The sequence below is a fragment of the Toxorhynchites rutilus genome, chromosome 2 (genome assembly GCF_029784135.1).
Source record: "Toxorhynchites rutilus septentrionalis strain SRP chromosome 2, ASM2978413v1, whole genome shotgun sequence".
NCBI classification, from domain to species: Eukaryota; Metazoa; Arthropoda; class Insecta; order Diptera; family Culicidae; genus Toxorhynchites; species Toxorhynchites rutilus.
Genome location: NC_073745.1, coordinates 160,303,543 through 160,321,224, shown reverse-complemented (window position 1 = coordinate 160,321,224; position 17,682 = coordinate 160,303,543). Strand labels below are relative to the sequence as shown.

Sequence of the window (17,682 nt, the reverse complement as noted above, 5' to 3'; positions counted from 1 at the left end):
TACTTGCTTTCTCTCAATGAATAATGTTTAATCATTATATCAAGCTTCAAATTACCAAATAATCATAAAATAAAAGAGATGATTTTTGGACATTAAAATTTGATGCGGGGTGATTTGGACCGTCTGGGGGGTGACTTGGTCCAGTGTGTGTTCCGTCGAAAAAAATATACTTATGTTTATGTAAAGTATTTTGGAATAATGTTATAATCAGTAATTGTGTTCTGGGATCGATACCAGGTGTCTTGACCAGATTCCAGACCGGAAAAATTGGATTGAAACCATCTCGAATTCGAATTCGTTGTTCGAGCATTTTCAAGCACTTTCGATGCTTGGTCAAAGAAAATTCGTTCTTGATGGCCTGCGTTGCTCTTTCAAGCTCATCCTTCTTCCAACGTTGTCTGCCGACCCTCTTTTGTAATTCAGCGACATATGGAATCAAATAGACCAAAGAAAATCCTCAAACCTGTAGGATCAATTCATCCCACAGAAACGTGTCCATGTCACCCTACATAACATGCAAAAATTAAAATGTAATTCATTTCATTTATTGTTATCAAATTTACAGTTTCGCTGCGTCAAATTGTTCCTCTTCTGTAGGCGAACAGAATTTTACTGCACAATACACATAAAGTTTGTTTCATTAGCGGGAAAAACCTTGAAACCTCGATCGGAAAACACACATTTTCTGACAATCAAAGTGCTTGCTGTGTTCATGCTACCGTTTCCTTCCACTTGTCGACTTTTACCAACGTTTTTTTTACGTTAGGTACATACGGTTCATCAATGAAAGGAGAAGACATTATGAAAAATCCAAGTTGAGCCGTACTTTTTGAGATAAAGTGGTGGTCCAAATCACCCCGTATGTCCAACTCACTCCGTGTTACCCTACTAGAGGAGACGGTCGATTTCAGTATGGAAAAAGCCTTACCCAACGGGAGCATGTCGCTCTCAGCGCGAGCTGCGTCCACGGGTGGGTGGGTTAGTGGATAGAGATGAAAGTGGATTGGACGTGGTGCAGAAGCGCAGAAGTTATAGCGAATTTATCCAGCAAAGTGTGATGTTCTAATCCAGAGATAAGATGGGAGTTTACTATGGTTTAAAAAGGTTCAACGTTGTGTTCCGGTTGGAGTTTGCGTGTCGAACGAAAAGGTATCTGAGCAGGCTGATGCGACTGCGGCAATATTTCCGGTCGATGGTGACTCCGAGGAACCGCATTGCTTTCCGTCTTGGAATGTTTACGAGGCGCCTATTATCATCAGCTTCACGTCGTTCACGTATGAAAAGATTCGGATGCCCTTTGATAGGTCCTCGAAGATGCTATTAATTCTCACCAGAAGTGTTACACCAAAAGTGTAACGGCTAACATGGTCCCAATTATTACCCGGAAGTAACGGAAGCTCATGAAACGCTTCACGAAGTGAAGCATGTAACCTACGATGTCTCAGCTCTGCAGCTGCTGCAGAACTGCCGGTGTCCAAGTTCGGTAATATGTTGTGGCAATGTGCAGTTCAGCTATCTCGGTTTAGAGCATGGGTGGCCAGGTATACTTTGGTCCCGTGGTATAATCGAAACGTGTGTTGTCGGAAGTCAAGCATGCGGTTTTCAAACAGGTGCTGAGTTAGTCGTCGGTTTACCATACTCTCATGACCTTGGAAGCGATATAGATCAACAATTTGGCAAGTCTTCAGACAAGCGTCCGTATTTGCGATAAACAATGACACAAGGACACACAACGTCCACCACACCAGACGGGGCAGCAGAGGTGACCTCTCGTTTAATACTACGAGATCCGCCTTCTCCATAGCTTGTGTGATCGCAATTTCACGCTGGTTGGGGCTATCCCACGACTAGGGTGCGTTAAAATTTTCTAGGCTGTATCGCTGGTACTGGTATATTGTAGTAGTATTGATCTGTAGGTTGGTGATCCTCAGATTTGGCAGGTAAAGTGAGATTATTGTCACCTGGGTTGGTTAGTTGATTTCTGCGGTCGCTGGAGGCCCTGTGTTCTGGTTTACGTCTGTGAACCGGAATGGATAGCGAACTTTTACTGTGACGGAATGGTGAAAATTGGGTGTGTTCTCAGCACCCATCTGTATTGACCGCCTAGAGATCTATCATTTTTGCGCTGTCGGCTTTGTAGACTTTCTGGATAAATAAAGAAATCGAGGAATTATTCCGGACCAGAAATTCGACATCGGTGTCGGTGTTTTTTCAGTTGTGCTTCTTTGTTTTTACTTTTGTAGGAGTCATGATAATTCTTCTCGTAATTCTCGCGGAGTACCATTCGTGAATGGTTGAAAATATTTTGGCAAGAAACGCGGAATTCTTCGGATTAGGAGTACATAGATTGTACCAGCTTTATCGATATTTTCTTGGGTTTTTGGATATAGTTTTATAATTTGTGTAGTCCAATAGAAAAGTTCCATTTTTGATCACTTTACATAGTAAGGAGACATATTTCAGTGAAAAAGTGGTAAAATGTTGTCTTCCAATGTGTTAATCATCTCTTGTTTATCGGTGTAAATTAGAAACATCTACAAAAAATAGTTCGTTCTGTTCGTTCGTTCAAAAGCTGTTCACTATTGGTTTTTTGAACCCAATAACTCTCGCTGCTGATGTAGTCCCAGGTTGGCAGAACGAATGGTTCGGATTCCGGTCTAGAAATCTCAGTCAGCAATTATCCTTTTCTTATTGAAATGGTGCTTCTTTGTTTTTTATCAATTCAAAAGCCAGAAGAGGGATATCGCTAATAAAGATCTCATAGAAACGGTTCTCAAGATCGAGCAGGTGACGGACAAACTCCTGCTCCTGGAGTTTTCGGACAAACTCCTGCTCCTGCTCCGGAGTAAATAGTTTTGATCCTAGCTTGGGTAAGCATCCATCGGAGATGATGTGACCGATAAGCCTTTTTTGTTGGCATGTCCTATTCAAAGTTGGTTCAGCTGAATATCAAACCAGCACTGTCATATTGTCTTCCAAAAATAAACACGAGGCATCTACAAAAAATAAGGACACATTTTACCTGCTAGTGAAACACAAACTAGGTGTCGGTTTTACCCTGACTTGAGGTGTCGATTTTACCCCGAATGGACTCGAAATTTCAATAACGATTCAATTCAAACTTCAATTTCAATAAGCAGATGGCATAAAAAAAGCAACAAAATCACTCACCGTCTCCTAAAATACAATGAACAATTATCTAAGATAAATTAGGCTGACTAAAAGTATCGAACTTTCCAAAATTTAGCCGGAAAACACTCAACATAGAACATATGTTACATTTGTGTGGCAGCCCCACTTATTGAGGGGGTAGGGGTCTCGAACCCCGGGTGCACCCGTGGCCGAGTGATTAGCGTCTCACATTATCATGCCGGGTGTTCGGGTTCGATTCCCGCTCCATGGATTTGAAGTCTGTGTTAGGGAAACAGTTGGAACAAAAATACCCCCGACTTTCATGTATTTGCAAAGTGGATTTTCCCAGGCACATTGATTTAGAAGTCCGTGTTAGGGAAACACAGCTCGGTTGGAACAACAATACCCCCTACTTGCATGTATATTTGCAAAGCGGTTTCCCACAGGTACATTGATTTTGAAGTTTTCATTTCACCCCCTATATACTCCGGTTAGACGTAGTCCCACGTCAAAACATTTCTTGTCCCCTGAACCTCGACATGCCAAATTTGGTTCCATTAGATGATTAGATCTTGAGTTATGCAGAAATTTGTGTTTCATTTGTATGGCAGCACCCCTTCATTTTCTAGTTAAAAATCTAAATCTATTTTCGATATTTGATTACTTTTACTCTTTTCTTCATACCATATGTTTATTTTATTAGGCTTTTTTAGCACTTCAGCTGTAACAGAGCCGAATTTATTCGTGTACATTTTTTGACGTGGGACTACGTCCAACCGGAGTATATGGGGGGTAAAATGAAAACCTAAACACAGAACATGCAGGGAAAAATGAAAGATTCCGAATGCTTATATCTCTATCATTTATTACTGGATCGGAAAAATGTTTGCATCATTTGATAGGGAATATTTCTACGCTTCTATCGCAATTAATAAAATGTTATTTTTCATTAGATAAACAATTGAATAACTGTAAAATGCTAAGCGTTATCTAAACGCCCTAACTGCCTCATTTTTATTGGCCCGATCTACGGTTTCCCTAACACAGCCATCAAAACCAAGCAGCCTTGGGGAAATCGGCTTTGCAAATACATGAAAGTCTTTTGATCTCACCGAAATGTGTTCCCTAACACAGACTTCAAAACCAAGCAGCGTTGGAGAGATCGACATTGCAAATACATGAAAGTCGGGGGTATTTTAGTTCAGACTGAAATGTGTTTCCCTAACACAGACTTCAAATACATGGAGCTTAGGGAAATTGGCATTGTAAATACATGCAAGTCGGGGGTGTTTTTGTTCCGACTGAAATATGATTCCCTAACACAGGCATCAAATCCAAGGAGCGTGGGGAAATTGGCGTTCCAAATACATGTAAGTCGGGGGTATTTTTGTTCCGACTGGAATGTGTTTCCCTAACACAGACTTCAAATCCATCGAGCGTGGAGAAATCGGCATTGCAAATACATGAAAGTCGAGGTTATTTTTGTTCCGACTGAAAGGTGTTTCCCCAACACAGACTTTAGAACCAAGGTGTCTGAGGAAATTGGCATTGCAAATTCATGCAACTCGGGGACATCTTGTTCCGACTGAAATGTGTTTGTCTAACACAGACTTCAAAACCAAGATGTCTGGGGAAATCGGCTCAGCAAATAAATGCAAACTGCGAGTACTTTTGTACTCGCTTGCCTTTGTGCAAACTAGAATGTGTTTCCTTAAAACGGTCTTCCGGGGGTACTTCTACACTCGCATGTTTTTTTTGCACTCCGAAAAGTGTTTTCCTAACAAGGATTACAAAAGCGGGTACGAACACTGAAGGATTGAAGGATATGCCTTCATATCTTTTGCTCACTGAATTCCTACGCATGCCATTTGATGATTAGGCAAGATGTTGATAACCAATTGCTGCGATGACGCCTATTGATTAAACAATATGCGTTCGACGTACATGTCAAAATCGAAACTGAGTGCATGAAGTTCATCAAACCAAGCAAATTCGCGGTTCGAGATGTACGTACACTTGAGAGATGTAAACTTCAAAAGGAAACGTAAAATAAAATAATCGTTTGATAATTCTTCCGTTCACATATTTTGTCTTAGGCATCATACCAAACGTAAAAGGACTGTCATTAAATTTACTTGTAATGAAGAACATAATCTATCACAATGCATGAATTGACCTTATATGGAATTATACAATTTTTTTACTCACAAAGCAAATATATTGAATTCAATTGAATTCGGGAATTATTTCATTCAATCAAAAATTTAATCAATGATTGCTTCGCTAAGGTAGTTCCACGTCAACCTTGCGGTTATATCATAGATATAACCCACCCATTTTTATTTTTACAATAATGTTGAAAATTACACAATAGCCGTTCATTATTCTGCGAGTTGTTGAGTTTAGCCATCGTCTTCAAAGAATCGATTATTCAATCGAGTTTACAACTAGGCGTTTTCAAACACTCTCGATGGTTTTCACGTTCCTCGTTCCCGACATAAAAATTGCCACATTCAAACTTTTTGAACAATTCACAACCTGGAGATTTGCCGGGAGTCAGTGCCCCTCGCCATAAACTTTCACCAATATTCTACGCGAAATGATTCATAATTTTTTTCATAAGATTTTTTAAAGTATTTTTTTGTCTTGGCATTCAATCTGTAAATCTTAGATCAAGGTGAAAATTGATAAAAAAGGGCGCTTCGATTATGCCTGATAAGTCGTCTCGATGATAATTGGATACCAATTAAAGCAACCGTGACAGTGAAGAACTATATCATATGAAGCTTCAATTTGATATGTCGATCATCTAAATCGGTTCAGTGGATCAAAAGTTATGAATTTTGAAAAAAAGTTATTTTTAGGAAAAAATGGAAAAAAAATATTTTTCGGACCACCCTAAAATGGAAATGGGCACCCCAATAAAAAAAAATACGGATCTAATGTTTTGCGATAAAGAACAAAATCACCACTTTTGACGAAAATCTGAGAACCACTAAATCGGTTTAGCATGGAATGGCTGTATATTCGTCAATCTGATTCAACACGAAGTCGTTACAGAGTGGTTGTTCATACATGCAGTTGTTGTTATGTTCACGGGGTGTGTTAGTGTATAAATAGAAAACCAGTATCAAACGCAACTGATAGTTAAGAACTACAATGTCTTCGTGATCCCAATATTACTCTTTATCAAAACGCATTCGGTACATTTCTGAAACGTTTCTGTTCGATACCATATCAAACAAACATATATTGAAACTGGCTATGGGGCTTGTTGATGCGTTCAACAGAGAATCATGTGATATTTATTTTGCGGTGCAATGTGATAATGTTTGGAGGAGGTTGGGAGGAGGAGGATAATGTGGAGATTTTACGTTTCAATCCACAAAGCCTCGTATATTGGCATGTGTTCTAGGTGAGCGGAGTTTGTGATTGGTTTCTGAATCATTCGCACTTATTGGTTCACTGATTTAGAATTATTTATTATAACTACGTATTCTTGTGTGTTCCAAATGTGAATCATAATTGTGATCAAATTGAACATCGATTGGACAGGTTTAGGCATTTGATCGTAATTATATCAGCTCAACTATTCTGCTTTCATTCTATGAGTTACTTATTACTAACACTATTCTTACCACTAAAAAATCAATACATGGTGTTCCTTTTTAACCGGGTCACAATCATTATGACATTATCTGCCCACTCAGTATGAAAGAGTTTGCTCTGCAAAATACGGTGGAATCAACACGTTATTGAACAGCCTGAAACGATATTATGACGGAGCAGCGGAATAATTTCTCTTTCCGGCGAATTGTGTCAGCGTACTTTTTTCAACCTCTCGCTACATCCGCATCCCACGTCTCGCGCGCCATATTCGTTGATGGCAAATTCATCCCGTGCGTGGCTATAATATGAGTCGTGATGATAATCTTTTGCGCTTCATATTGTACTCTGCTGTGGCATGATATCCTCACACGTCAATCGTATTACTGCGCTTCGCTGGATACATTATGCTGGCCATTCTCATTCTGTCAAATCTTTTACGGTAAGTGGACAAATTATATATTAAAATATATATGTCCAAAATATATAAAAATCCAAAATATATATTTTTATTAAGGCTCATATGGCGTCAGCCTAACGGGGCCGAGAGTTCAATATTTTGACAATGTTTGCTTACAACTACATTCGTATTTGTCATTTACTTTTTGAAGATTCTCCAATGCACATGCTGGACGCAACTACACCTGAGGCGGTCCATGCGAGATGTTATTTTGAACCCATTTTTCATGAATTTCGGTTTTCCAATGTATTCCTGCAACTCAACGTAATTCCATCAAAAATATTCAAAACGTTTTTGGCAATTTCGCCCCGAATCAGACGATTTTGATGTGATTCCCGGCCCCATAGGGTGAGCCCGGCCCCATGAGGGAAAGTATTGTTTTGTGAGATCTGAGGGCACATACTGTTATGATTCCCTCACAGAGTCATTGTCTAGATTATTTTCCATGAGATATAATAAATATCAGTGCTTTTCAACGGCAATTTCACGAGTAATAGTCAATTTTCAAAGCTGACATAAAAAAGAGCTCACCAACTATTGCGTGTGAAACTGGCACCCTCAATTTGTCAATAAATATACTTGACACCAGCTGAACCAGTTTGAATGTAGCAACCGCCAAATGGAAGGTATTCTAATTCTAGATGTCGCTATCGAATATGGTTCGAATTGTCAACTGATTCCGTAGATATGGTCGGAGCAAGCTCCAGTGAGCATGGAATATGAAAAAGAAAGGAATTTGATATTAGGCAAATCTATCATGCGGCTCCTCACTTCACACCACTATAGTTCCATGGAATCTAGGTCCTGGTTTCGGGCTTACCACCTTTCACAGAACGTGATCCTGTAATGTAGACCTGGGGATTCCAAAGTCTTGGGAGCACGTTTGACAGAAAGTCCACCAACGATAGCCTCTTTTGCAAGGGTGAGGTTCTTTTGGGAACCCCTCTCACAATTCGATTTTATTGGGAGCTGCGAGGCATTTGAACTAGATGGAAAATATGTCCCAATAACCTTCAACTAACTGGAAATCATGCCGGGCTTACTCCCCTCAAAGGGTGACGGTTTAACCCCAACAGCATACATATTTAAGGAGACTATTTCTATTAATTTATTGCTTTAGCTTAACTCAACTCGAATCTCAGTGATAGTTTACAATCCAGGGGAAAAACTGTAGACCAACGAAAAAGGTTTTAAAACCTCGTTCAAGAATAAAACCATAAATTCCATTACCGAAAAATTACGCCCGGTCGCACATCATCGGCACTCGCGTTTGTTTTGACGAATCACGGTGGGTTGGATTTTATTTAAAACGTTCAAATAATAAATACTAACATGTACAGTGTTCAAGAACATAGTTAATTAGAGTTTTCTATTAAAACTCAAGGGGTGCCAGTGACGACCTTCGTCCAGTTCGCCTACATATGATGGCAACAATTATTCTCATTATAAGAAATTAGTTATATCTCGGAACCGATTAGTTCTAGTATAAAACGTTACACAGAGTTTTTCGTGTATACGCGATGAATAACGGTATAAATAGTCAATCCGATTGGTTTTAGATGAGTTATTTCGGTTACATTCGCTGTTCGGTGCGCGAGCAGCATTCTGGTGGTTGAGTCTTCCAGCTAGGATTGGGTAATCGTGGATTGATTTTCAGAAGATCGATCTTTTCCATTTCGATCTCCGATTTTTTGAATCGATTTATTGTACCCGAAAAAATCAAGAAGAACAATCTTTTTCCTTCGATTTTTTCGATCTTAAAGGTTTTTATCCAGTGTACATTTTCCAGTGTACATCTTAGTGATAGTGAATAGGATTGGGCGATCTTGGATCGATAATTAGAAGATCGGTCTTTTCCTCTCCGATTTCCTATGTTTTGGATCTATTCTTTCTACTCCAAAAAAGTAGCGAAAATCGATCTTTTCTTTTCCATCTTTCCGATAGTAGAAAAAAATTGTAGATTTGTTTTACAGTGAACATTGATTTTAATCTCACAAAAAATCATAAACATTGGATCTCCTTCAAGGTTGTAAAATTAGTGGTCGTAAATTTATGAGAAGCAGTTTTGTAAATTTCACACGACTGGATTCAACAGGATTATTGTCAGAGGAGTTCTGGATGAACATCAGTTGTTGATTTCCTAATAAAAATTTCCTAATAAAAATTTGCAATTAATTTTTTTAATGGAATAATTCCATGACGGCTCAAAATTATTTTTTTCTGGACTTCCATATTTTTTATTACCTTCATTTTGAGAATCAAAATGAAATGAATGGAAATGTTAAATGTTTATTCCATGATTGAAGAAAAGACAACACTCATATAGAACAAGTAAATAAATTGGAAAAAAGGCATTCGATTTTTCAAAGATCAATTCAGCAAAGATCAATTCTTTGGTACAGATTTAATCAGTGAATAATCGATCCTTGCGCCGTTTAGAAAATCGATCCATCAAGATCGATCTTTTCTTAAAGATTGCCCAATTCTACTACATAATTCTACACTATTTTACATACATAACACTCAATATATATTGTAAGTAGAAATCTAATCTGATTCATCATTTTATGATACAGTATGATACAGCATGATTCATTCTGTGTGGAATGACTCAGTAATAAGTCGGTGGTTCCCAAGACTTCGAACCTGGACGTTGCCTTATAGAGGGCACTTGAGTCGAGTGACTAGAACCTTCGCAACGTCCGAACAATTTTTAAATTTTTGTCTGCATCTCATGTGCTTTCGGGCAATGAGGTGACAAGCTTCTAAATTATGTACATCCCATCTTTATGCGTGTATTCTATGTATAAAAATTGTGTTGAAAAAATCGGCAATTACTTTTCGGGCAACCCAATACTATTTAGCACAAGGACTGATACAACATTTCCAGTTGAAATATTTCTGTGCGTTCACAGATGAATATGCATTTACATTTATCAGAACCAGTTCAGGTGCATAATAAATTTTAAGTAGAATTTTCGTTTCTGCAATATATTATTTTCATATTAAAGGGTGTGTCACATCAAATTGCATCACGGAAAAACGCTGTAGAAATTTAATTTTTAGGAATTATATTATCAGCTTTGGTTTTATAATCAGATAAGAGTGTATAGATCACGTTGGCCATGCTTCACTGTCAATTTTACGTAAATTTGGAAAAATGTCGTCGAACGAAAAAGAGCGTCGTGAATTAATCTTGTACACTCATTTCGAGAATCCGGAGTTGTCACATCGGGACATCGGTAAGATGCTGGGAATCGTCCAATCCACGATCAGCAGGGTACTTAAACGATACTTCGAGAACCTAACCATCGACCGGAAGGTGAAGAAAGGCAAAAATGGATGCTCCGTCAGTGAAAAAGATCACAAGCGCGTAGTTAAGCAGTTTTGACGTGATTCGAGAAGTTCGGTCCGGGATGTCGCCAATAAGCTGAATTTGTCAAGTTCATCAGCTGCCGGGCCTGTTGTTCTTCTCCGCAGAGGACAAATTCAGCGTTCCGGAGGAGATTCGCAAGCAGAAACTATCCAAGTTTGCCAAAAAGTACATGGTGTGGCAAGCGATCTGCTCTTGCAGAAAGCGGAGCGCCCCCTTCGTGATGACCGGCACGGTAAACGGGCAGGTTTACCTTAAGGAGTGCCTACAGAAGCGCTTACTACCACTATTGAAGCAGCACGAGGGCCCGACCATCTTCTGGCCGGATCTCGCTTCGTGCCACTATTCAAAGGACGTGTTGGAGTGGTACGAAGCCAACGGGGTCACCTTCGTGCCAAAGGAAATGAACCCGCCCAACGCGCCGGAGCTTCGCCCAATAGAGAAATATTGGGCGATTATGAAGCAGGCCCTCCGGAAGAACCCAAAAGTTGTCAAATCGGAGGCGGACTTCAAGAGAAAATGGATTTCTGTTCAAAAAAACTACAACCTGACGTTGTACAGAACCTTATGGACGGGGTAAAGAGGAAGGTGCGAGCATACGGGCTTGGGCTCGAAGTATGAATAAAAAGAAAATGCCAAAAGTTGTTTAATAGTTTTTATTTTACTGTCTAAAATTTTCAAAAGGATCGGTCTACTGGGCGAATTTCTACAGCGTTTTTTCCGTGATGCAATTTGATGTGACACACCCTTTATTATACACGCTTGACTACATTTCTGAACTCGGTGCAGAATAGATTCATGCAACTATTCTCTATTTCACTTGTTCCAGTTTCATGTAAATTCCTGCTTCAAGTTCGATCTAAGAATATCCCCGAGCAAATGCGTAAACATAAACAGAAATAACCGAAACAATACGCTGGGTCTGGAAAGCTTACGCCTCAAAACTGACATGTGAACTATTTCTTCTCCCATCGCAGCTAGATTTATGTTGCGGATACATTTGAAAACAGAGAATGGTACAGGCGCGAGCATATGAGGACGTACAAAAGTGTGGACGTGCAAGCATAAGATCAGTGCCCCGCACCAACTGTACAACTGTTTTTAAATTCCACAAAAACAGGTATTTTGCGAACAAAAAGTGTTCAGAGAGCAGAGTGAAATATGTTTTCACATAGCAAAATATACGTCCACGATCAACGAGTGTGAATTGATCTGCTTCATTCTTTTCTTTTATCTATTGATATTTCGAGAGGATCGGATTTGGTTTCTGTTTTCAAAATCACTGTACGATAAACGATTCATGTGTGATAGTTGAACACGAAACGCCTCCTCAATTCACAAATTATGTAGCTGTTATGATTTGATGTACCGACTATGTGCTGAACTATTCGGCTGCCTCTATTTAACTGATTTATTCAAATATCGTTCTGCGTTATATTATTTTCGAGTGTTTTTCAGTTATCTCCTTGTTCACATGCTGATATAATATATTTTCGATCTTCTATCTTTCCTCTCTAGATCTCTCCCGAGCACAGCGGACTTTATCCAAAAGTCTAAATGAATTCAATTTCGAGTGCATCGGTTCAACGCAAACCGACGACGAACAGGTGATAGCGGATAGTCTTAAGCAGTTTGGTAAGCTTATATCAGCGATAGAGGAGGAGCGTGATAACATGGTAAGTACTCTGCGTCATCATGTCTCGGGTTTACTTTTAAAAAAATGTAGGCGTCTCGGTACTGAGCTACCGAATGAATAGCATTATCTCACATTCGTTATACCGTTTCGTGTTCTTCTTTTTTTCGTAAGCTGGACCGAGCACACGATCAAATCGTGGGACCACTGGAAGAGTTTCGTAAGTGTCATATCGGAGGCGTGAAGGAGAATAAAAAAAAGTACGACAAAAAAACTGCCAAATTTTGCCAGGCACAAGAAAGGTTCCTCAACATGTCCTCCAAGAAGCCAGGAGCTGCAGTGGTGGAGGTGAGTTGTTATAATCACGCTGGAACGCACCAAAATGGTATATAATGATCCAGTTACTGACGGGAAACTAGTTACTTCTGAAATGAAATGTAATTACCATTGAAAAATCATGTACACATAATTTCATATCGTCATCATATAACATTGATATAACATTGCTCAAATGTGTACATCGCACAAGCTCTCAGCGATTTCACTATGATATGCGTGATATATTTTTTCGATTAATGCATTTGCAATTATCAACTTTTGTAACATTGATTCTGTGCCTTTGTTTGGCTGTGATCATTTAAAACTGGGATGTGAATTGAGCTTATATTGAATACTTTTGCAGTATTGTCAAACTATAATGAAAGGAAATTTTGATGCGGTTAGAAGGTATTTCTATTCGACAATTTTAATTCACATATCATAAAAAATTATTAAATTATACTGAGTCGCAAAAGAGGTCTTTAATTTTCAATATGAAGGAAAGGAAAAGATGATTGAGATTCCCTATGTTGGCAGGTGTTCTCCTCTCGATCCTAGATTTTTTCAGCGCAAACTTCAGGATTTTTTTTCTAGAACTCTCTATCCTTCGAATTTACACGTCGTACTGCGGTAGCCACACCACACTCGCAACATCGAGTTTGGACAGTGCAAGGCTGGAATAAATTGTTAAAATTGCATGCGGATCGGAAGATTCTTGCCAGAAGCGAGTGCGTGCGAATAGTGGCAGCGATTCCTTGACAACATCCAATCAAGCGTAAGAGATTGAACCATCGCCACGCCTAAGTCGAGAACATTCTCGACTCGTAGGTCCGAACATTCCAGTTGATAGAAGTTATAACGGAGCATTTGCTCGGGTTTACGCTTAGTCCGTTGTTCTCGAATTGCTCTAATCCTGCTGAAGTAGATGCCCAGGCAATAGACCAGAACATACTCGGATCTGCTTTATTCAAGTTGAGTATGCTGCGTGTTATTCTGTTACAAGGTGCAATGAATAGTTTTGACTGCCTTGATGTTGATAGAGTCCTCAAGTTGGCTTCACTCATCGACATTTCCAATGTTTCGAGCTCTGATCCAAATGGTGAACCATCTCTGGAATTGATGGTTAGCGCAATCGCGTCTGCATATTCCTCCAGTCAATGTGTCTGGTGATGTCGTATGCCATGGTTGATGACTCGAATGAATTAAACCTATTGGTGATAGAAATTGTGATTGGAAAGTGATCACTATGGCTGAGTTCCTGAATTACATTCCACTTGCAATCTAACGATTGCGAATTCGAGCAAAGCGAGAGGTCAAGAGCAGTGGGTTTAGCAGGACGTTTAGGTACACGTGTTATTTCCCCTGTGATCAAAATCAAAATAATGTGAAATCATATTGAGGCTGTTACAAAGGACGTATATAAAAAATGAACGCTTGTCGTCCTACTGTTTCCTCTAGGGGGTTCCGTGAGAGTTGAAGTCTCCTAAAATGAACCGTGGCTTAGGAAGGAGTTAGCACATATTAACAGGCTAACCGCAACTCTAGGAGGCCAATACAAGCTGACAGTACAGATATCTTTGCCTCTGTTGTTTTCATAACAACAACAAAATTTATTTTCGGACAGAACAAAATCATCACAATTGATGTTATGTATTAATAATTTGAATGTATCCAATTAAGGGATCACTGTGAAATGCTGATACCTCCGATCTCTCTATTTAAATCAGACATCAAGGGAGAAAACATTGTAAGTAGGGGTTATGTTTGCATAAATTGCTGCAAAATTGTCTTTAATATAAGAATCATTGGCGCGTGTCGCGACAATTCACGACAATCCACGATGTCATACAGTTTTATAAATCACGATTGGGAAATTGTAGATGCTGGTAAAATATGGACAGTTGGGATTTTCAACGTTCCGTCAAGTACTGGATTGTTCCAAGGTGAACTACACCCACGGAAGCCAGGAGGGATCTGATTTTGCTTCTTCACTGCACTCGGTTTTATAGGCACATGGTGAACTTCGCAAGTAGCATAACGTTCTTTATTGGTGTAATAAGCTGTCGTGGTACCAACTGACTTGCACTTTTGACAAGTCATTGGCTTTGGAATAAAAAAGCCGCATTGGTAGCCTCAGTTGACGTAAGGGAGAACGCAACCAGCGAAGAAGACTCGAAACGACTTGCACGGCGCAAATTTAGTTTTATTTCCTTCGTGATTTTCCTTTTGAACTTCCCAATTCCTTCAGTCTCAGACCCACTTCGGATATGACCCCAGCAATTTCAAAGTCGCAGGATGGGATGTTGACACGATACTCTAACCTAAAGTGCTTGTCGCTAACAATCAGGTTTGGGTGCTTCCGGTCAGCCACTACAACTCGCTGTTTGTTTGATCTTACCATTGATAATTCTGAATAATTCTGAACAATTTTGATAATTCTGAATCATTAACTGGTGCTTTTGTTGAGAGTTCGTTTTCAAATTAAAAGTAATGCTAGGTTATATAAAAGTTGTCCACAAAGTTCGATCTTCATTTGATAATTTATCCACAAGCGACGAACGAGTTAACCTTTTCCACCTGTGACATTTCCATTTGGTAGGTTCTGCCAAAACGAACCAAGCGCCATTTTTTCAAAATTTAGTTACCACTGGATGCAGAAACTGATAATGTATCGACAGTAAATTATCCGTGTCAATCTGACAGTTGACAACAGCTCCAAAACAAAAATTCTGGATAGCAGGTTGTGAAAAAAAACGAAATTGCCTTCAACCAGAGCGAATCATAAACCAACAACATGATATCGGAGGAAAATGATCGTTTTCTTCAAAAACATAATTCTTCCTATTATTCTGTTCCGGACAGCCCTTGCAAACAGTTGTCGTCGGGATCTGGTAAGTTAGACGGTCAAAGTGCTGCCTTGAAATGTAGAACCGTGTTAAGAGGACTGATCGGCATTTTTAAAAATTGCGTTCTGCCACAACGTTTTTTTTTTCATTTATTAGGATAATAAGTGAGTCAATATGAAACGGATAATAGCATGGCCGGATACCGGATATTCGGCAATATTAATTTAATTTTGAGAAACATCTGGCATTCCAGTAATCAAACATTATTTTTAAACTATGTATGAATGATGCTAATGAGCTATTTTGTTATGGTTTGTATCGTGTTAATGACAAATTATTTATATTTTTAATATCCGATATCCGGCTGGATAGTAGGTCACTATCTGGTATTCGGCCGGATAGCAAATATTGGTCTGGTACGTCGGAAACCGGATAGTTACCGGATATCCGTTTCATTTCCAGTTAGCTTGTACTGATCGGATAGTAGAGTTGACATCCTGTTTGTAACACGTGAGCGACAAAATAATAGATTTGATCAGTCACGATAAATTAGTAGGAGCCCAAACTTCATATTGAAATAACTCAAAATAATGTTTTAGATGCTTGGTTCGTTTTGGCAAGAAAACAACCCACAGGCTAGTTCTAGGTGCCTCTTCTGGAAAGAGAATATCAATTGGGGGAGGCGAAATCATGGGTTTGGTTGGAATATTCGATGATTGAGTTTGGAATCTCCATGTCTGGAGATCCTCCACCCTCTGTCATTCTTATAATGGACGATTATTTATTTCAAATTCAATTATTTCTACTTTATTTATTTAATAATAGAAAAATAATTTTAAAAAATATACAAAATAATTGTTCTGATAATGCACTCTACCGCTCTATTGAAAGAGAAACAATAGCCACACGCTACGCAGATAACACATTAGCGGGATAATACCGTTATTTTCTCTGCCGAGTGCCAACCACTTGATGAAGTTATAGTGATGAGTCGAAGTAAACAGGAGCTGCTTCCTCTGTTACGGTTCGTTTTGGCATTTACTTAACCACGGAACGCACGAAAGAAAAATAAATCCAACTCGAAGGAGATAAAAGAGTAAAACCAATACTTATAACATAAGCAAACAAAAGCACATCCAGTTCCTTCAAGCTATTGACGAGGAATGAATTTTCTGTTATCTACCTGCATAGTTATCAGTTATGTGCCTGCTGAGCATAGAGTAATTCAACGCCAAATCAGCCGGTTGCCTACTCAAAATTACAATTTTCATTTTCATATGACCAGTTTTGATTACGAATAATTTTTATTACATTGATTACAAAATCGCAACTCGAAATCAAGATGTATGATTAAAATAATATGTATAGCGAAGTTGTTGGGGATTTCTTGAATTATTTAGAAAAAATAACATTTTACATACAACATTCAAAAATCTTACTCTAAAATTGAATTTAATGTTAAAAAGATTTATATCTTAAAAGCTGTTGAATTAGAATATGCAAAAATCGAAAACGAATCAAAACACGTGCATGCAAAGCAGCTGTCAAAAATTAACATGGCCAAACTTGTCAATACAAATGAGATATATGAATACTAACTGAACGCCACAAAAAAATATTGAATCGAATATACGAGGATATTCAAAAACGTGATACATTTTGGGCATACCTCGCATAGGCCAAAATGCAAACTAGACTCTTTATAATGCTTGGGATATAAGTATTGGCTTTTTAAAGTATCTGATCACGTTTTCGGAATGCGCTTCCATCAAGTTACAGAAACGTGAAGGATGCAATCAATTCTTCGTTGTCCTTTTCCTTTCGAACAGCAACCATTTTCACGGTGCTATGGATCAAATTCACCACTTTATTGCTGAATTTATCACAACAGAAGCTGAAATTTAGACAGCTTTGAGCAGTTACTTGCAAACATAGACTATGTCGCTGTTTCGAGAACTACTAGCTTATCAACTAAGGCTATGCTCTAATCAGTAAATGCATACGTGTCCGAATAGGACACGAACATTAGACATTATTTGATAAATTTATGAAACTTTCTCAAAGCAATACTTTTGTTGTTCTAGCTTCATGTGTCGGTTATCAAAAGAATTATCGCTGAAGAGCCTAATAACACGTTTCCTAATACACCAAGGGTAGCAATTTTAATTGGTGGTTGATTATGGCTGGTGAAATTTTGGGCAACTTCGCCGGAAAAATAAACCTGTAAAATTAAGGCATCTGTCGTCTCATGTGGAACCTAAAGTTCCCTATGCAATCTTTCGCCAATAAATGATTTGGATTGGGAGAACAGTCG

The 17,682-nt window shown here is 38.8% G+C and overlaps 1 protein-coding gene across 9 annotated transcripts in view; it reads left to right on the top strand.

The window, feature by feature from the left end:
• Positions 1–17,682, top strand: part of LOC129764912 (rho GTPase-activating protein Graf) — a 100,165-nt gene that overhangs the window by 55,828 nt on the left and 26,655 nt on the right. For all 9 annotated transcript variants that reach the window (XM_055764550.1, XM_055764554.1, XM_055764553.1 and 6 more), the window contains 2 exons: positions 12,090–12,247; positions 12,379–12,552. In XM_055764550.1, the coding sequence (XP_055620525.1) occupies positions 12,090–12,247; positions 12,379–12,552 (332 nt within the window). The remainder of the gene's footprint in view (positions 1–12,089; positions 12,248–12,378; positions 12,553–17,682) is intronic.